Source organism: Diadema antillarum, unplaced genomic scaffold, assembly GCF_040938485.1.
Source record: "Diadema antillarum isolate AM-2024a unplaced genomic scaffold, OU_Dant_1.0 seq00000658_RagTag, whole genome shotgun sequence".
Lineage (NCBI taxonomy): Eukaryota > Metazoa > Echinodermata > Echinoidea > Diadematoida > Diadematidae > Diadema > Diadema antillarum.
Genome location: NW_027271570.1, coordinates 455,474 through 477,801, shown reverse-complemented (window position 1 = coordinate 477,801; position 22,328 = coordinate 455,474). Strand labels below are relative to the sequence as shown.

Genomic DNA, 22,328 nt, shown 5'->3' with positions numbered 1-22,328 from the left:
GCACATCGTCAATGTTGTATCAACTCGGACATTGATTCGTCCCCCCTTCACCTCCGCCAAAACTCCCAAAGGGGGTGTGACTTTGTGCTCTCGTCGCCCCGTCTTCTGTTTTCCATCAATATTTTGATTGTCCAGGAATCTTATCCCCCCTCAAGAGGGCATTAGACGCTCTTAGTTCGGAATATTTACAGTGTTTAGTACTCCAATGATTGTCAACACGAGAGAAGCCCCGATGAGCTGCCATCGTAAGTGTGGGCGGGGTTGGAATTTTGAAAGTTCTACAAAACAAGAATATGAATATCTACGGAGGAATTCCAGTCCAGATGTAATTTAATTTGATCAGAAAGAGTAAAATCTTACGAGTACAAATGTGAAAATAATTATGATGATAATTGAATATAAACAAAATAGGGACGTTATGAAATTGTGCAGTTTTTGGTAATTTCTGCAGAACATTTCTTGTGCAGTTGATATCATGTATGCCAATAAGCATGATAAGTGAGCTGATGATGTCATCGCAAGTGTTGTTTTCCAATGGTCGTGTCCAGGAAAAAAATGTGAAAATTCCATGCTTCTGTTATTGAAGTGTAAAACAATATATTCCTTGTTGAATAACTTCAGAATGATGATCACTTAGATATATTACCTGATATACCTCAGGATTTGAGACTGCATGGGGCGTAACTGCGTTTGAATGAAAAAAATGGCAATTTCAAAATTTTGTGTGTAAACTATATGGCAAGTTGTGAGGGGATGACATCATTACTTTACTATTTGCATATTGTATTGACTGTTCAAGAACTGTTTCCTGAAAAATTAGGCAAACTTCAAAATGTCATAAGTCCTAACTTCCTTATTTTTTCATTCGATTTCGATCAAATTTTCATTGTTGTGCCAAGAAAAATGTACTCTTTCTTTTCAAATAGCTTTTAGAGGCACTGGAATTCCACTGGGTGGCAGGTTGATAGGCAAATTAAATTACCTGCACAAACGCAAGTTGCATAATATTCTGTGAGGTTTATAGCATTTTGAAAGCGGAGTTTACCTGATCTTGAGTGGAAGATTTCCTGAAATTTTTAATTTCTGGCATTGTGCCGTTGCAGAAATATCATCATTCTACACATCATAATACAGCATGGCATGACATTACATGAAAATACAATATAAATTGCTACCGCTCTAACAGGGGAAGAATTAAGGCGAGTTACCTAGAAGCAGGGAGGTGGCCGTCTCATCTCCCTGCTACAAGTGATATTTGAGTCACATAGAAACAGTGCAATAAAACCGAAACATAATTGATGATTTTTATGAGGGAAATCATAATTATGATATCTTATTTGTATCGAAATGTGACTTATATAACTACAAAACGTCCAACAGTTATAACAGTAAAAGTTTTATCACACCTCCTAATGGTCCTCAGTGCATGTACGCGGATATTGCCGTCTGATACAAGTATAATTATATTTTGGTTTGTTTTTGTTTGTTTTGTTTTCTTTCCGAAAGGAAAAAAAAAGACTCTTTCTATAATACCAGCCACTGTTCTGAAATGTAATGTAACGGCCAGTTCAAAATGGAAATCCCATCGGCCACGGTAAGGGAGACATTCTTTGTAAATAGTGTTAAATACACACATCAAGACTGCCATGATGTTCGACATCAAATTCTGTGATAGATTCTGTTACTGTAATGGATCACAGATTGTGATGTTTCTTTTTTTGCAGCCCTGGGAGAGCGTTTTCGTATTCTACGGAGCAACTGGACCGATCAATAAAGACCTGGTCCTACTTTGGTCCCCATCTCTTCTTGTCTAAGACTCCTATTATCAGGTCCCTTTGTGGTTTCTCGTGTAATCCGTAGTAAGAATGTGAGGCAGTTAACACAAGTACTGGTATCTTTCTTTTGTATGGGTAATGAGTACTACCCGAATATCGAATTTTTGTAGCTCTTCTAAGCTTCAAAGTGGCAACCTCTGACCCATAATACTATATACGCCCGTATGTAGGACCCTATGCCTCTACTTTGAGTAAACGGTATAGGCCTATAGTCTAAATCACACATCATAACCTTACAACAATTTCCGATTCAAAATATTTAGTGATAGCTGGGTCATTTCCTTGAATTCTTATAATTTCATTTTCTATCAGCGCTAAAGTCGTCTTTCCTGAGTGGGGCTCCTCCCCCCCCCCCCCCCCCCGATTTTATGTGTGACAGTTTTGGCGCACATGTACAGCGAACGAGAACGCTGCACTTCTGATATGAGTGAATTACCATTTGACCTACGTCAAACTCCAAAATAATGAAAATAATACTAATGCTAATAAAGTAATTATGCAGTACTGACAGCATTGTGAATTATAATATTAGTGATGTGTTTAAATTGGCAATAAAGAAAATGTTGATAATTATGATAGGAATCATTGGGAAGGAGATGGAGAACACAAACATGATTATTTTGTTCGCAACTTTTTCTTTCAAGCTATCATAAGAGTTTGGTCTCAAAAACACTGCAGTCTAGATGCGCCCTAAAATATGATTTCTAAAATCATTCCTCTTAATTCTGAAGGGATATAGGGTGATGTGAAATGGCTTTTCTATTGTTCACCAATTTCGCCTTGCATTGTCGACCTTATGGGATCAAAATGAAACGGCGAACGCAAGTTGTGTCGGTTATTTATAGCTAATGATGTATCGCTATGCTCAATCAAACGATTCAAAGAATATATTGCAGTTTGTCAGAGGTGCCTCAAAGGAACTTTGTGGTATCATAAAAGAAATGACCCGTTTGAGGTTTACCTATCATTCTCCATATAGACACACGTGTTAGAAATAAAAATAAAATTATTGTATTATATATATGTATATATGAAGAGTTTGTTTGCAAAAACCGATAAGTCCATTTTTTAAGATTTTGAAGTACGATCTCTGTCATAAAATACAAAATAATACCTTTTAAATGATACATTGGTCACTACATATAAAGGTACATTTTTGAAGTTATGATCAAAAGAAGCAAAAAATTTTTTATTATTCTCTTTATTTTTCTTGACCGTTAATCGCAAATATCTCCATTTGGCAAATATGGACTTATCGGTTTTTGCAAACAAACTCTTCATATATATATATATATATATATATATATATATATATATGATATATGTATAAACGAAAGACTCAGTGTCTTTTGGGTTTCACATCTAAGTAGGCCAACTTCTTTTACTCTGACATGGTTTACTCTAATTTACTCTATTTAATTTTACTCTCTATTTTCACTTTACCTGAAGTTTGCAAGAGGGCTTATCTGCTCAAACTCCGCCCTCAGATCCTTAATGTCGGCTTTATCACTCAACAATGTATTTTTCGTGTTTTCTTATTAATATAGTTCCCCTAACTCTAAAAGAACACAATGTCCAGTTCCACATGAGGTGCATTTTGTAGCGGGCCCCACTTATCAATCAAATGCACCTTATAAATAGTGAGGTTTTTACAGACTTGTCTACGGCGTATTTTTCAAATTGTTGCTATTATTATTATTATTATTATTATTATTATTATTATTATCATTATCATCATCATTATTATCATTATTATTATAATCATCATCATCATTATTATTCGTACAAGTTTATCATTCTTTCTTACGAAAAAGTGATGAAGCTCGGGATGGTCCATTGTATTTTTGTTTACAGGTGCTATACGATTATCTCGGAACTATCCATGCATGTACATACAGCAATACTTACACCTTTCTGGTATAACCACAGAACTCTACTGTGGGTGCAACTTATGACTAACTGAACAGCGTCCTCTATTGGTGAAAAACCCTTATACATGCACATTATCAGTGTTGGGCACTCTGATCTCTGAGTCTGTGCATAGAGATGTTCTCAGTATTTCAATATCTTTTCGTCTCTATGTAACTTTTATAGAGACCCTAGTGGTAGGTCTAAGCATGTTAGCCATGTGCCATTGCATGGTCAGAGCAATGCGATTTACTCACTGTCATATAAAAGAAATCATGTAGCGGACCCCTAAGCTCTTTCCGCCTTTTTCCCCTCTCCTTCAAAAAACAGTTGAGCAAATCTTGAGAGAGCAGGTGTAAAGTGCGCGCGTGGGTGAACACACAACGAACTCGGCAATCACGTTGGATCCACGGGGTAATTACGCGCGGGTGCCGAGTGGATTACTTAATAGGATTACAATAATCCATAATACCGTTATGGAGTCCGTCGGGCTGTAGGAGATTTAGCTCGCCGGAGATAATAATGGCTATCGTCTTAGAACTATGGTACATGTACGACCGGTACTGGTAATCGGCATTTGATTATGATTGTCCCTAAGGACGGTCGGTCTTACAACTCAGAGCACGCAGGAAGGTATAGGGCTACGTCATGCAGAATGCAAGCGTAGAAGAGGTCCGTCCCTCCCAAGGCCTGTACACTACCAAGTATTCCTTGAGCCGTTCATCTATATTCATTGAAAACGCAACACTGCTAACGGGCTGAAAAGATTTAGAGTGACTCTTTAGCTATTGGGTTTCTTGTTGCAATTTTATGTAAAATATCAAATGTTATTTGCTATGAGGCTTCGTAAATGTCCAAGGGCCAGCAACACCACTGGAAATGTACTATGACAAGCTCAATGCAAAAACACTCTGGCTATAGATTCAAAGTAGGCCTGTACCCATATTGTACGTCTACACAAGGACGAGTCCAAATGGATCAAAAGTTCCCAACCACATATCAGTCTGTGTATTACTAGTCCATCATTATAAAAGGCGCGGGTTATTATAAACTAGCGAGGATAAAAGCATTCAGTAATCACCCTTTTCCGGATATCCCGTTTACCAGCTCAGACGTTAAATTTCAGCTTTCACTCCGTATCATATTGTAATAACCTTTACCGTATCCGAGCACTATGAAATTACGCAAACATTCAACAATGCGTTCCTTAGGATTTTCCTTTGCTTCTTTTACTGCATGCGTGTTTGCAATCATATCTTGTAGGACGGACACGGAGGATTTTGCTTGTGGGCTTTGTTTGCGGGAAAGGTAATGTTTATAGCAAAAATAAACACCGGATGAAAAAAGACTAGCTGCACAACAACATTCTCATCCGCGTAAAAGGCTTTGATCGACATTGTGAGTGTTCACAAAGGGGTGATAATCACCGAATGTGGGAGTATCGATCGGTCACACAAATTCTACCGTTCGCGAGCAATGGATTGACCGATAACATTTCGCTTGATGTTTGGATGCATTCACTTGTGAAAAGCAGTGTTACATGTCTCTTGTTGGCCTACGTTGCGGCATCGATGGTTACTTAAAAACAAGCGATATCATGTCATATGGATAAGTATTATGTTTGGAAAAAAAGGTGATTATAATTACAGTTTTATGATTCACTGATAAGCTTGGTTGCCAAACCAAATTACATACTTAACTCAACTACGAGCTTATTCTATTCGATGCTCAGCAGTGGAATATAGACGAAAATTCTAAGCAGTGTCAGAAATTCCACCTGTGAACTCTTATCGTTATCACACTGTCAACCATAAAGGGTTGTTAAGGTGACTTAGTATAGTTTTAAGTATTTCAGTGGAAAAACGGACATCGAACATTGTTTTTGAGTGTTTTCGAAATCAGTTGGTGACTGCTCTGATTTTTCTTTCAGTGAGTGGCTTTTTCCGACAATATGACAGACAACTTTCTTTTTGTTTTATTTTCCCCATGTCCGCCTGTAGCAGCTAATATCCATTACTCTATACGTATTTTGTTCTCTCTATAAAGGATAGCGGAAACCAGCCTTGGGCAAGTGAATTGGACATGGTCGACGAATAAACACTAGCGATAAATCATGTAGGGCCTACGGATCAGAACGACGATAACTTTAGTGGAAATAAGGAAGTCTAACCTAATTGTTTCGGTAAAGTATCGATCGTTTAAAACATATTTGCTGTCCGCAAAAAAAGAAAAGAAAAAAAAAGAAGACGAGACCAAACAAAACAGACCCCCCCCCCCTTCTCCCGACATCTCTTACCCTCACGCAGTCATACATATTGTGTACCGTTTTTTGTAATAACGCCATGCTTGTTTGGCGATGGGTGTAAAACCGGGTTGGTGACATCATTCAATAAAGGATGACAGGATCTTAGCAAGCTGGTGGAATGCTAATCAAGAACAAATCCTGAGAGATGCATAGGCCTAATCTTCATTGGCGCTGAGGACAACAATACGAAGGATTTCTTGGTCTGCGAACGCGTGCACGCGAAAACAATTGCCCGATTTTGGTTCCGCAGATCAGGCGTGACTTCGTGACAGCAATAATTATTGCGTCGGCTGGTCCGTGTACAGCGTGGAAGATATCGGAGAGATTGGTCGACATCAAAAGAAAGTACCGTGTAAAAGCAATGACATCAATAGGTATAGATGCCTTGATTAGAAAAAACAAAACAAAAACAAAACATGCACATCAGCACGAAAGATAACGCGCAGAGCGCGAAAGCAGATCACGTGAAACAAACAGTCTTATAAAAAAATTCTTGTATTATGCACAGACGACACAAAACTTATACCCCAATACTTCATTTGTAAAGTAATCAGTCATCAGTCATAATCATCCATGACTATTTTTCGAGATAGTAGCAGAACTGTTTCGTCTTAAATGATCATACCACGCACCAGTTCTCTCTTTTATCCCGAAAACGGGATAATGATCAGGACAATGTCGTCAAAATATATCATACTGCATACATTGTATAATGCGATTATTGCTGAGATGCCGTAATCAATATTCGTATACGGCCACCGTGACCTTCTTTCGAATCCATATAAGTTTGTCTTTTTTTACTCTGCAGTTTCTAGGTATCCGCAAAAAATGGATTATAACGTTTCGCGATTGACTATAAAAATACACCCAAACTATTTGAACCCCCTTCCAGTGATGACTCACCCGCCACCTTCCATATTCAAAACACCATTTTAGGTCCCACCGATGTCATAGTCTTATAACCAATGTGCTCGCTGAAAATACCGATGACGTACCCATTTGCAACTGACTTAGCTATGAATACTGTTATTTTCTTCCATTTGTGTGAGAATTCCTCAAGATTTCAGTTTTGATATAGAAAAGTCTTACCTTCCCTCGGCTTCTTACTGACACGTGTTAAGGGCAATATCATTCCTTAATTTCTGAAAAATGCAAGTCAAGCGCTCTTTCACTTTGCTGGAAATATGAAAATCTATTGAATTCTGGTTTTATTTCCTTAATACCGTTTCCTGCAGTGACGTCACAGGCTGTTGTAGTCTTCTAATCCAGCGATGGCTGCATCAAAACTTTAAACATTCATAATTTTTGAACGGATTGTCCGATTCTTCTCAAACTTTCACTGATTTACTTTACTAATGTTGTTGCATTCACTCAATCCGCACATATTCGGATGAACTTCTCCTTTAAGCCCCTCGCCTCCTCTTCCATCAAAACTGCGTAATTGTGTGGCGGCGCCCTTCATGCGCTGTGGCGGTATACTGTTGACATTCTCATCACCTGATCCCTGTATTGCCGATGGAGTGCCGGCACATCAAGCATATCAAACGAACCGCGACACAATGGTATAAACACCGAACAGGTGAACACAATTCGTCACCGCGCGATGTGTTGCTGTTTTGAGAAAGATCCATTAGAGTTATTGTGATGTCCGTGTTCTGCTCTCGGAGGCGGATCCCTTCCCACTCCTGCGGATGCAACCATTATTCGCGTGAGTCGGATGAAAATGATACAATTCAAATGTCAGACGAATCGAGAGAGAAACAAAAAACAGAAAGAAAGAAAGAAAGAAAGAAAGAAAAAAGATTGAACACAACAGTATGTTATTGCCTGGCTGTTGTTGGATGTAAGTTGAAAGTCTAGTGACGTAAATTATGTTGACCACAGGGTCCAATGTTCGTAGCACTGCCATCATAAACAATTATTTTGAAACCCACCTTGTTATATACTTCCTGCTGTATAGATGTTCTTCTCAGGCACGTGTCATCATGTTCAGAACCACCCGTGCATGAAATCAAGAGACGATGACACAAGTGAGATTCTCTAGTTTCGTGACCACCTACTCAAAATTTGATATATCGACATTGCACGCAAACAGATCGAAAATATCTTAATGGAAGAGTAGGAATGTGCAAATCGATCACAGATGAATAGTCCGTCCAACGAGCTCCCTCTAAAGTTTATCCGAAGACTGGTCACCTGTTCCTATATGGATCGTTACATCAATGGAATCTTGAAAAGTCATAATCATACATGAAGGGGTATGGTAGGACAATGTTGTTGTTTTCTTCTGTGATCTCATCGAATACTTTAACCCTTTGCATGCCAGATTGAATTACTGTCCATACGCTTGTGTGGGAACTTTGTGCACATAACTCTTGGGCACGGGATTAAGGATTAAGGCGTTTTAAGGGTTAAGGCGAGATATCGATCTATAGCACCCCACATATACACTGCCATATAATCAGAGAGAAATCTAAGTGCGACTCGAATCTGCGTTAAATTGCTCTCTTTTGAAAATTCATCGGTTTGAAAAAAGAAAGAAAGAAATCCGTTCACTTCAACATGTAAATTGTACTCAAAATCGACACAGTAAAGTTATACTATAAGAAATACATCATCAGCATTCAGCACGAAACTGAATTGATCTATGGTATATCAATTAAAGATATCATAATTCTGTAAAGCTCCTAGGGGATGCAACCTTTGAAACATGATCAGGTCTTGCAGAAAAAACGAACGAACGAACAAACAAACAAATAAACAAATAATACACTTTAATATATCATCTTTGTAATGCTATTTGATCAATTAAATTGTAGTACAACATGTATTATTTGACGTAAATCACTCTTAGAGAAGCAAATCTGCTGTAACCTGAAAATCATCACGACTAATCTAATATCTTCAAACATTATACATCCTTAGCTTTAGCAACTGCAGTAACAACAAAAGCAAACATCGTCATCGACACAGAAGCTTTGACAAGGCTCGGTGACACGTGAGGAGAGTGTAGGATTTCTTTTCTTAGTAACATCAAAGATCCTACGTAGTGTGTAGGACCTTTGGTAACATGACAAAAAGAGTTTAAATCCTTAAACAACACATAAGAAGAGAGCATTAATTGATGGATGTCTTTCTACAACAGCATGGCAGAATAAAGACTTTATCGCCAATTAACCAATATGTAACCAATCTGTATACGTATATGTTTCTTTCCTGCTGACTAGTGTAACGGTTGTTTTTTCACAAGGTCACAAATTTCCTCAAAACATCAGGTAGTTCACAATGCGCACTCGAGCACTGCGCAGCTTGCTCCTCGCATCTATTTAGCATTTTGCTAAAACGTGTATGCTGGAGCAGCCGAAAGTTAGTCTGTGTACACAGACCAAATCCTAAGGAGGAATGCCAAAGGTCAATTCTATTGCACTAAATTTGATGATTACGAAGCTGTGTTAGGTACATATGTATTATGTCAGTATGAGGTTGATGTTCTGTTCCTTTGGAGTCTTTATCACCGCAAAAAGGGCATATGAAGGAAGCTGTGCGGACGATAGACTATGCATGAATCACACACAGTAAATCACACGTAAACGAATTGTACGTACGACATGCGTGTGTACCGAAATAACCCATCCATCCATTCATTCATTCTTCGATCGTTTTCATTCCTCCTACTGTACGAGATGCAGTTCGCTCTACCGGGAGCGGTGCGGAGAACGCCTGTCTGTATACAACCTTGGCAGAAGAAATCTGGCAGTTACATTAGCTAAGCGTGTAGCTCTCCTCAACCCTTCCTTTTGCCGATTTACTCTTGAGATATTAGTGGTCAAGCTGATAGCGATCCATAGTGGGCTGCCCATGAGTGACTCAGAAGTTCTGAGCTGAGAATTCGGGCTGTTTCTGAGCTGAATTCGTGCCCGAAATGGCCGAATACGAAGGGAACATAGTCACCGAGTGGCTGCGATCTCTGGATATGCTACGCTACGCGCAGGCCTTCTTGGATAACGGCTACGACGAGTTGGAAACATGTAAGCAGATCGGGCCAGACGATCTCGACGCCATCGGCGTCGTAGATTTAGAACAACGGAGCGATCTTCTAATGGCCGTAGATCGACTTCGAGAAGAAGGAGGTACGGCTGTCTATTTTACCCTTGTCGGACCCTCATCCGATGATGAAGAGGGAGGGAATAACCGCGAATCTGTATCAGCCGGGAGGGTGCCCAGCGTAGATTGGACCGGGAGCGATGCGGGGTCGGCCGACTCTCGTGCTCCGTTGATGGGACGGGTCGGTCGCACTGCCTCCATAGAATCCGCTGACGCCACCTTAGGAATAGGATACCCTTTAGTTTATCGAGATTCGCCCAGTTTTTCGAGGGGATTATATCGAGAAAGAAGAACCTCAGCTGATAGCCGGGTCTTGAGCAACACACCGGATATTCTTCGAAAGGTAAGAATAAAGACATGAAGTAAATATTCACGCATCCTGCGCACGACATGAAAATTTACGGCATGCCCGACTTCTTTTGAATGCAACACTGCCCATGTTTCCCTCTCTCTTTTGTTATAAAGCAAAGATGATTTAACTCTTCTTGCGACGCGATATTCTTGACTACCTGTGCATGAAGCAGCTATCCAAGCTTCTCAAAATTCTAGGCTATGAGGATTTAGAGAGAGAGAAAAAAACTTTTGATTACTATAGTATAGATTTCGTTGTTGTTGTTGCCGCGAAAGCTACACTGTACCATTTGTATTGCTGTGAAACGGGAATCCAAACGACCGTATCGTGATTCATCGTCTGCTACTATCGTTCGTACCGACATGCGAGGGTTGGGGAGTGAGTGATACGTGTTAGGAGAGTGAGAGGGAGAGAACATGTGACTCACGGTAGAGCCCGGCAGGGTTGTCAATTCATGTTGGTGTAATTAAATGATTACCGTGCCAAGTTCAGAACTCACCTTCATGAATTTTGGTGCCCTGGCAAATTGTAATCAATCAGGATTTAGAGGGTAAATTGGAATTGAGAAGGGTTTAGCTGTCAAGATTCTGAATAATGTGCATGCAGCTCAATTGCTGTTTTGAGCCAGAATGTTTTCTGAGGATTTTTTCCCAGTTTTTGGGCTTTCTTCGTGTAATGATTTAAAGAACACATATCCATTTAATGCATTTGCTGAAGAGTATGAAAGTTGGAGTACAATGTAAGCTTTTTATACCCAGACTTTCTGACACAGCAGCTTCTTTGTGACTTCTATTTGATTTGAATGGGTATACAGTCTTGTTGGGTGGAGTTGTTTTTCTTTTTCCCTGAATAAGGATGAAGACATGAAAATATCAATTTAGTTAATACAGAAGGTGCTATAGCACTCAATATCCTTGTTTGTAGCTTGCTTATCAAGGTCTATAGTTTCAATCGGAAAATGTCATTGGACAATATGATATGCGGATTCTGCAAATGCAGAAATATAAGTAGTGAATACGGAAAATTATGACAGTCTGTTCAAAAGCTATGTGAATGATTTAAGCATTTGGATAATTTCATGTGTTGCCCTCCTGAGAATAAGACTGTACAATAATTTCAGATTTCACAATGGTTGAATGATATTAAGGAAAGTAAAAACTAAATTTCACATTTACAGGGATGCCAAGTTCAAAAAGTTTTTATGAGTGAGATTCATGACTCGGAATCTCGGCGCGCGAATGTGCGCGCGAGCGAGGGTGTGGGAGGGGTTCCCCCCTCCCCCCCCCCCCCACGGTAGGGAGCTTTTTCAATTTTTAGCTCTTAATGGTGCGATCAGGTGCATACTTAAGTGACTATTTTTCACTTATTTTGAAAGACAAAAGGGAAATATACCTTCAATTGCAACTATCACTTTAATCCTTTGAGCTATGCTCATTATTATAGGCCCAAGTTGCAGACTTCGCCCGATGCGTGAGAAAAAAGGGTGCCATGCGTGAGATCGTGAGACGGCCCCTAGATGCTTGAGTCTCACGCAGAATGCGTGAGACTTGGTAGCTCTGCATTTATTTTGCAAGAGAATTGAAAGAACACTTAGCTTCTCAAGAACACATTGAAACTGATAGAATATCATTATCCTGTAGTGTATCAGTGTAACAGGACAAAGGAATATTTACTTACCATGAAAAAGAAATAAGATTGAATGAACTTTCTTTTTATATTGTGTACATCATTCTATTAATGGAACGCCAAAAAATGACGTACTAAAGGAGATAACATATTAAAAGGCTCTATATTAAAAGGCTCTAACCGAAGTCCAAAATATAACTAGTGAGCACATCATTTAATCCCCCCCAATGCCGAGTGGTTGTTTCATGTTATAGAATTTTTCTGCATTTGCTAAATCCACATTACCAGTATACATTTTTGGGGAAAATCCCCTTTAAGCTTGGGAGACAGCCCTGGTCTCAGCCTGTTAGTTCTCATATCATGAAAAACTTTATCCTGCACATATGGTGACACACTCAACAGTCCATAAAAAATATGGTTATATGTAGCAGGGAGGTTTGGTCTTTAAAACTTTTATATTGACAACTGTATGACTGATAGCAGTGTATACTGACATGTATTTTCTGTGTGTCGCAATAGCAAGTAATATATCATCAAAATGTGCAGGTGAAACAGAAAATGGCTCTTTTTTATTTGATTGTGTAGGAGACGGTTGCATTACAATTACTGATTGTCATATTAATGTGCAAAGTGAAACTACAGTGTAACTATTTCTATGACGCAAGGTGACATCAGCACTTGTGGGATATTTCATCATAGAGACTGCATCAAATTGCAAGGAGTTTTGAAAGTAACTGGTTCTTTTAAATGACTGCTGCAAAAGTTTTTGTAAGCATTTCAACCTTTTTGTCTGGATGCACTGAGGATCAGATGTATACACAAAATCCTTTTGTTGTGATTAACATCTCCAGTTGTAATAGCACAGAAAGAACACATTCCACACACACACACACACACACACACATAATAAATCAGTCTTTAACAAGTTGTATCACTGCTTGCATGATAATGTTTGAAATGGTGGTGATGATGAAATACAAACTGTATTCACTTCAATTTCTGATTTTGCAAATTGGAAATGGTAGTGAAGACAGTTTTCCTAGTGAGAATTCAGGATCGAGAATCAAAGTATAATATAATACTCTTTTTTAGGAGAAATAAATTGTGATTTCCCACAATGGAGATGATGTACAGAATACTTCTGTTATTGAAGGCATTTTTTGTTACATATAATTGCAAGTTGTTAATTTTGTGAATTTTTGTAGACTCTCAAAATTAACGAAGCAATACAAATATGTATATTTTTTTACAGTAGATATAAATTCTGAAATTGATAAATCCACTTTGATGTGAAACAACTGACAAAATTCAGATAACAAGGTAAAAAAAAAGAGAAATGAATTAAACTCTCCTGCCTGATATTGTAGTTTGTAGTTAGCAAGCTCTGATTGGTTGAATTCTGTGAGTGTGTGTGGATGTTTTACACATAAGAGTTGTCCATCAGTAGGACCTACTCAGCACGGCATGGTATACATACCGGTACTTGTAGCTCTTGAATGTATGAATCTTCTCTTTTGTGTGCATCGTAACCTCATAGGTGTTCAGCAATGCATTGATTTATCTGTTTGTGTATGTAGTGATTTGGATATTGATTCCTTTCCTCGCCTCAAGGTAAAATATTGACGGTGTGATGATAATTTGTACAAACCACTTGCATACTTGTACAATATGTACATGGTATGGTACTGTTGCAGGTCCATACAAAAGTGTAACCATGTGATCATTTCTGATTGATTGATAATGATTACTATGTGCCATGCTCTCAGTCCCATACAGAGGGTTAGCTTGATGAACAGTGTTAGTACAATGACATGGAATATTTTGAAATTTAAGCAATGCAATATTCACCAGATGACTTGTATGCTAAGAGTATTTTTTTTTTCTCTGTAGGCTTTGTATTATGGTACAACTGTGTCTGCTACGAGTCCCTGTAATAAGAGTATGATCTTCACCACGCTTTGTCAACATGTGCTATTCCATCTTGCTCTAGACTTTTGTTTTGCTAATATTGTTAATGTTTAAATCAAATTGACAACCATATACAGATGCCTATAATTGTATCATGAGCTTTGTGGACATCAAAGTATTGCTCTTCCCTGCCAACTTCAGTGGCTTTTAGTACCAGTAATCCTTTTTTTTTTTCTTTTTCTCCAGCCATCTTTGTTTCCAGAATGTTTGCTTCTCATTTTTTTCTGCAATCCTATTTAGCCTGTTATTAATGTTAAAGGTAGGGAATCCCATTTGCATGCCTTAAATGAAGAGTTGTATAAACACAGTGGTATGTTGAAGAGAGTATCATTTTAGAAACTCCCATAAAGTATTGAAAGTGGAAGGTAACATTTAGTACATTTTTATTGACCGTTAGATTTTGAATTGAATTCTTTTTGGGGCTCACCGTAAATTCCAGTACATTACTAGGCTACCTTTGCAGACCCATGCACTGCATGTGTGTCCATTATGTATATTTTGTGAATAAAGTTCATAAAAACTTACAAACATTTCTATATACATTCTTGCCTCACACTCTATATGTTATTACATCAGCTCTTATACTTTAAGATTTGTGTTTATAGATAAAAAAAATACAGAAGACTGCAACAAAAAGGCTTAAGTGTGGCTGACACACAGAACTACTGAGTAGTTGAGTTTTGTGCATTATTCAAATTGTAGATAACTGTTGACTTCCAAATTTCTAAGCAGTGGCCTAAACAAGTCCCCTGAGGTTCGTATTTAATGTTTTGCTGCATTTTGGGAGTTCTGTAAAAGGTAACCCCTACCTTTAAGGACAAGTCCTGAGTATACTCGGGCAAGTGTCTATGGGAAATGCAAGTTGTAGCAAAATCAAACCATCCTCAATGGGTTAAGAGTGTTTTGCCTCTCAAAGGTTTTCTATTTTCATGATCTGTCTTGTCTTCAGTCTAAATTATTTTTCCACCATTTTTAAAATCTGTGAATTGATTGTTTAATTGTCAATCCGTCAGCTACATTGTAATTATATATCATCCACCAGTGATAACATTACATATTGATCTCTCCATACAGTCCTCCATTATTCACACACTTTTTTTAATCCCTCTATCCACTGCTTTCATCATTTCTTGAAATTAATCTGTGTCAATAATATTTGTCTTAAAAAAATAATCATAGTCCTTTGACCTTCTCTCTCTCTCTCTCTCTCTCTCTCTCTAATATTAATATCAATTTGCTCAGCAAGTCTACCAAGTCTATCTTTTACTCTATCAGTCAGGAGAAATTAGTACCGGTGTCCACTGACAGCATCATGTATTTTTTCTTTCCTTCATGAATCATCTAATTCTTCCCATCTCTTCATCCTCCTCCTCCTCCTCCTCCTTGTCCACCCCCTAAGCCTCCCCACCTGTGCTATACGGGGATACCCAGTGTAGAGTAAATGAGGAAGCCGCATTTTATCATAATTACTGGCACCAATCTGAAAATGATGCATTTATCCTAAAAGCCACATGGGTGGGTGGGTGGCTGGATGGCTTGCTTGTCGGGGGCTCCCTGGTGACGTCGCCAGGGCATCTTGCCAGTCCTGGTATGTGTCTGCATGCACGGCACTGCACTTGGCTGATTTGATGGGTATGCGATGAGATGGGATGGGATAGAATGGTAATTCATACTTGAATGATACCCAGTCTGCATCATGAAGTTTTTTTCTATATAGTTGTTTAGTCTGAGCAGGGAGATGAGACGAAACACCTCCCTGGTCTGAGCCTGTGATGTACAATGTACAGTGTGTGTACAGGGAAGTGGGCCCACCTCTCTGGTATAGGCCTATTACAGTAGCAGTAGACATGGGAATGTGTCTTTTGGATGTGCAATTTGTATGGGATCTGTCAAATGGTACCGATACTACCACTTGTAATGCATGCTGTATATCTTTGAGGCTGAGGTAATGCATTGCAATGTACCAGGATTTTTGTTTTTAGGCTTTGTTCAAAAATTAACACCAAATTCTGTCGAGCTAAACACCAAGTGTACTTACATTGTAGATTCCGAGACATTCATATGAATCATATTGTATTGCCGAATAGGGTTCCCTCTTGTTGGCCTCCCTCTCTCTTTCCGTCTGTCTGTGTACAATGTGTACTTGTCTGTCTTTCTCTCACATATACCAAACAGGCAAGTTTACAACAGAATGATATCATATATGCTTGTGATAATCAGAATGGTTGTAATGTAGTGGCCCCCAGCCACATAGAAGTAAGTTTCTTTCGCTTGATTTCTTTTTTAAGAGTCAAACCATGTTTTCAAAATTGCTTGTCTGGGGAAATGAGGATCAGGAATTTGCTATGCCGAAGAGACAAGAAAGAGAGAAGAGAGTGAAAGAGAAAAAAAAGACTTCAAAGAGGAGAGAAGAGATCAAGGAAGAGAAAGACAAGGGATGGCAGGGAGAGAGAGAGAAAACGAGAGATGTGAGGATTTGCTAATTGTCGTCTCTCGAATGATCACTGCTGCATCGGCAAGCGTTTTGTGTCTTCAATTCCCCCATCTTCCCTGCAGTTGCATATGCGCGACCGTCTCAGTGTTGTATAAATAACATCCCATAGAATTGATAAAACCTAGCCCTGCAGCCAGTCCCTATTTCCCCTTCTCTTTCTTCTTTGAAACCATAGTCTCCTTGTCTGCCACTAGAGACATTGAGAGGGGGAAAAAAATCTCATTTTCTGAAAGTTAGGGATTGTTTATGTTTACTTTTGGGGTCAACTTGATGTCATGTGACTCATGTTCAGAATCTCATTTCCACAGCCTCTGCAAGTCTGAATGCAAATGAAACATGTTAGTACTGCAAGTATGGGTGCAAGAATGATTGATAATGCGAGAATGGTGGGGTTTTATCAGAATTCCCTGATCGTACTATCTGTTCCAAAGAGGTTGCTGTTGCTACTGCAATATAAAATTTGTATAATTAATTAAAGTTGTATGTTAGTTTGCTTCCCTGACCATAATATCAAATCTCCTTGGAAAAGTTGAATGTGTTTCAAAAGCAAAAAAAGCTTCCAAAGTGGTATTTTGATATGAAAGTAATTTAATCAATCAGTAATAAAAATTGTAATTACCCATGGTACACAAATTACATTTATTTGGAAGAAATGTGCATATTGCAGGAGCATTTTTCTAACATTTCACTTTTGATTTGCTGTAGCTTTTCTTAGCAGCTCTGAAGCTGCTTTACGCACTCAAGGGATAGTAAAAGAATTATACGTAGTGATAATGAATTTAATGAAAAGAATGAACTTTGCAAGAACACTTTAATTTGTCTCACTGCCACTTTAATATGCAGACTTGTTCTTAATGTTGCATTGATGTCCCTATAAAGTTTAACCCAGGCTATTTGTTCCACCTGCAATCTGTTGACATAGCAAACTTGTACGATCATATGACAAAAACAGCAACCACTATGAACAAAACAGAACATTGAAAAAAAGCGCCCATTTACATTGATGAAGCAGGCTGCCAAGAAATCACTTCCTGATTACCGGACAAAAGTTTCTGCCAGAGGAGGAGGAGGAGGAGGAGGGAAAGGATTTAAGGAGAGTTTGGAAACCTGAAGCGGAGGGAAGATGGAAGTGTAGGTGGCTGTTTGCTGCTCTGGCTGAGTTAGGTTGCCTCTATGTGCAGCTGCTCCACCTTTCAGGCAGGGAGATGGGCGGTGGCAATCACATGATGGAGTCCTTGCATTTTGTCGCTGAACTTGAGAGTGACCCTCTTCACACACTACAACTAAAGGGAAACGGGGCCCAAGATTCAAGAGGGCGCTTCTGCATGGACCCACACTTAACCCGTTGAGGACTAGTACCGAGTATACTCGGGCATGTGTGTATGGGAAATGCGTGTTGTGGCAAAATCAGTCCGTCCTCAATGGGTTAATATGCATCTGCCATGTTCTGAATGTTCAAACAAAACTGATTCATTTGTTGATGGTGTTGTAAATGGTCAGAAAAATGTCAACCACCATTTGTCTCTTGATTCAACCAGTACATTCCTGGCTGGTTCCGCCTACATTTTCATCTACGTTGTACAATATACAGATTGTTCAAAGATAAAAGTTTGCTTGTACGGTAGCTTTGGGAACTTGTGTATGTAACTGGTACGTGATAGTCGACAGATTGTTGTGTAAGTGTAAGACTAAATCTCGGTCTACATACAGGATTGATATGGTTGGTCCAGGCCAACATGCACATACATTGTACCATACTTGCAGCTGTGTACAGTAAATCGTGAACAACTCTTGGACCAGTACACAAAACAATAAGTGCCCACGATATACTTTGATTGACAGTTAACTAGCTTTATGTTGTTGATCTTTGTAATGAAGATTGCGGCGATCATCATGCCATCCAATAGCACCGTCTTGAATCCTGGGTCTGTGTCCTTGCACAGAGCTGTAATGTACAAAGTTTTTTTTGAGCAGCATGCTTCTTATGCTCTCCTAATTTTAGTGTGCCTTGGTGCCACAAGAGTTTAGCTCGGTCCCAGCTGGATTTTGTGAAAGTTATCCATCATTTGTACAGTTAGTATGTTTTGAACAAAGATGGACCACTTAGAAAGTGGAACACCATTCTTGTAATGAAAATGCTAATGCCTTGCTGTATACACAGGACATTTTCCATTGCAACTGGTATGATTGACAACTTAACGATTAAGCTATTGCTCTTTTTGTTGAACCTTTATGGGCGCATTAAAGATATATCAGGATGGTACTTTTAAGTATCAAATGATCGTTGAGAATGTATTTTTTTGCATTTATCTTCGAGAATGACAGACATAATGACAACATTATGTGCTAATTTCATAGGTTAAGTAGGAACACAGTGAACTATTTTGCAATAATAATGAGAATCCACCTGTACTGGTTATTGCATTTTTCCCCCTCATTTTTCTTTTTAATAGCAAAGGTCATCTAAAGTTGATGGTTGCTATCCTAAAGGTATTTTTTGGTATCAAGATTTCAGGACATTATACAAGATAGCAGTGGCTTCTTTCACAGGTGGTGTTTTTTTTTCTTTTTTTAAGTCAAAGTTTCCAGTGGTGTCACTGTTACCTACATTATTTGTATGAGGGATACACAGGTGCACAAATGTAGCAATGCAAAAAGATTTTCATGAAACATCTTCTACATTCAGCAGTGGATCGTGTTCATGAAAGAGAAAACACCGTATTACTGCTAGTACTACGCGGAGAGGCTACTGCCTATGTACAAGGCCAGACCTGAGGAAGACTGTCTTGATGAGTTCCGAATATACTCGGGCAAGTGTCTATGGGAAATGTGTGTTATAGCAAAATCAGCCCATCCTCAACAGGTTAAAAACCCCATAGTGTGGAGATTCATGTAGTGGGAAAGGTGGGCCTGGTTCAGACATATTCAAGAATCTCCGTAGCGAATCGTGTACAGCTTAATCACTGATCTCTGTGTAAGTACACACAGCCAAGGACTGAAAAGACAGAGACTCCAACCCCAAGCACCTTCTGATCTGGAGATTCTCCCACCCGAAACCCCTAGCAAACTGGAGACTCCAACTTGATGTGCGCGAGGCACACATCACGAGCGTGAAGCGCAAAGTCCCTGAGGCCGGGGTCCAGGGCCCTGGAAACTCTAGGGTTCTAGATGCTCTCTCGTGCTATTCAGGTTTATTTTTCAACATACATTAGTACTAAAAATCATATATTTTGGCTTGATAAAACGTAATTTCATTAAAAAAAAAGTTTTTGGGCGGGAGAAATATCGTTTCAAGAGGGAGAAAATACATCCTAGGGCAGAGACACAGAGCCAGGGCAGGAGAAATCAAATCTCAGGCGGGAGAATGGGAGATTTTTTTGAAAATTGGCATGGAAGATCTCCTGTAGAAAGCGAGAGAGTTGGAGTCTCTACAAAGAATCTCAACTAGAGTCAACCGTTAAAATGAGTGAGTGCACATACAGGCTGTATTCGCTGACACATGGCTGATAGGCGCTACTGAAGGTTTTCGACTGCCCACGGTGGGCAGCGAATTCAATCGAGCGACCCATGTTTCAACCACACTACCTGGACTTTAATTTGCTGGTGTGAACGGAGCCAGAGAGTGGGCGACTGAAGACTCGTGTGTCATTGCAGTGGCAGATTGGTATCACTGCCAACTGGGGTATTGGATGCGAGAACCGGAGCCAGTGTGGGCAGATGGAAGCTGGTCCCAAAGTGTGTTGAATTTCATGTCTTCCAGCCAAGAATGTTTTCTGTAATCATGACACACATAAATTCTGAGAAATGAAAAAAAAAGAAGAAGAAAGTTTAGACTTCAAAGCAGTTTGTCAGCTTGTCTTAAATGTTTTGTGTTTTGTTTGATCACAATACAATACTGTAGGAAAGTTTCTTTATTTTTGCTGTACTTTTTCAAGTTTAAAAGTATTTCAGGCAGTCTGCAATCATCTGTCAGTGCTTAAAGGTCCTGTTTACCTTTGGGAGCAGTGATTTAAAAAAAATCAAGTTATCACATTTGATACACGTGTGTAAGTCTGTTGTATCACAAATCATCATACTATATCACATTTTTCACAATAGGGCTTAAAATATAAGGAGATATCAGTATTTTTGTAAATTGTAACTGTAGATGGTTTAGTCTGGAAACATCTTTATTATATCTATTATTCATATTTTGTGTATTTGACAATGCTTTACATCATTTATACGGATTCAAATTTTTACAGTGGTTGTTTCTATCCGTAACTCACATTTTAGAACTATTTTTAAAGTACTAATGCTGGGATTTTGTTTCATCTGCAAATGGTAAATTATGCCTTTAAATTTGTACTATGTATAAATTCTGAGCTGAATATCTTTGCCATACTTGCACTAGTTACAAATGTTCAGTTGGTGATCCTTAACCTCGAGGATAAGCCAGCTTCAAGGAAAAGCTCCTATCCTTCTAGTTAGCTTAACTTGAAGCTAAGGATCACTATCTGAGGTTAACTACTGTAACTAGTGGAATAGTTACATACAGATGCATCCTACATGTATTAGTGCAAGCATTTAATGTAGCTTTGCAAACACTGTCAAAGGTTTATGAGGTGAGTCTGACATACATCCCTGTATCATGAAGATGACACACATGAAAATGACAGTGGTAGTTGACAAGATGTCCCTTTTGAAAGAAAAATAAATGAGAATAAAAAATTCATAGAATTATATGTGAGTGTGTGTAATGAATATATATCTTTAACATGCATTTGTGTGTGTGTGTGGGGGGGGGGGGGGTAGGTGGTTGATTGACTACCCTCATATTCTGTGAGAGATTGCCGTGAACTTTATCTTTTTTTCTTTCCAGCATCAATCCATCAGAGTGTATGAGCTGAATATGTCATCAAAGTTTTAAATTCATATTTGTGGTGGAAATTCAATGCAGATTGAATTCCATGACCCTTCACATTAAGGAACTATCATGTCATGAATTATCATTAAATTGTATTTTAATTTCCTAACACCAACAGCACTTTGCGAAAAGAAGATCCTGCAGAACTCCCATCAGTAGAAATGAATTACACGGCTGTTGTTTGGGAGGGAAAATTCCTGCCAGAAATTTCTGTAACCATGTGCAATGTGGAATCGCTGTGGGGCGGAGAGATTGACGGAGTGCACTTCCAATAAAGAATGCTAATGTTTTCAGATTAAATTTGTGCAAAGGTCAGGACGTGGCTATACATTCTGGAAGGTAGAAATGTCGGGAGGAGAGAAGGAGAAGGGAAAAAAAAAGAAAAGCACCGACAAAAAAAAGTTCGCCAGCAGATTAAAGCAAACTGTTCGGTGTATTGCGTGCACATGAATGAATGGAGCCTTGTTTGAATAGCGTCTTTGTTAAAGTGAGCTAGAGGAGACGACCAGACGGGTGTGATAGGTTTCAGCTTGAAGACAATCAGAAGGAAGAATTTGCTGTGCTTACTGAGTAATGATGTCACTTGACAAGCAGTGGGCTGTTGATGTTATCCACTTTCTTGCACACTCTTAAACTTCCAAGGCGAGAAGTCCTTGTATGAATAATCGTAGTCCAGTGACTTGCCCAAAAGTCATGTGCCTCTACTAACCAATAGTTGTCGTGATGATGATGATGATGATGATGATAATAATAATGATGATAATAGTGATTATGATAATAATAATTTCATTATTATTATTGTTGTTGTTATTGTTATTGGTATTGTTATT

At 38.8% G+C, this 22,328-nt stretch overlaps 1 protein-coding gene across 1 annotated transcript; it reads left to right on the top strand.

Annotated features, from left to right (window-relative positions):
• The first annotated feature begins 9,737 nt into the window (after nucleotides 1-9,737).
• On the top strand, nucleotides 9,738-17,941 carry LOC139736619 (uncharacterized). Its single transcript, XM_071647365.1, has 2 exons — nucleotides 9,738-10,495; nucleotides 17,642-17,941. Exons 1-2 carry the CDS (start codon nucleotides 9,971-9,973, stop codon nucleotides 17,939-17,941), a joined length of 825 nt encoding a protein of 274 aa, XP_071503466.1. The 5' UTR covers nucleotides 9,738-9,970.
• The last annotated feature ends 4,387 nt before the right edge of the window (nucleotides 17,942-22,328 follow it).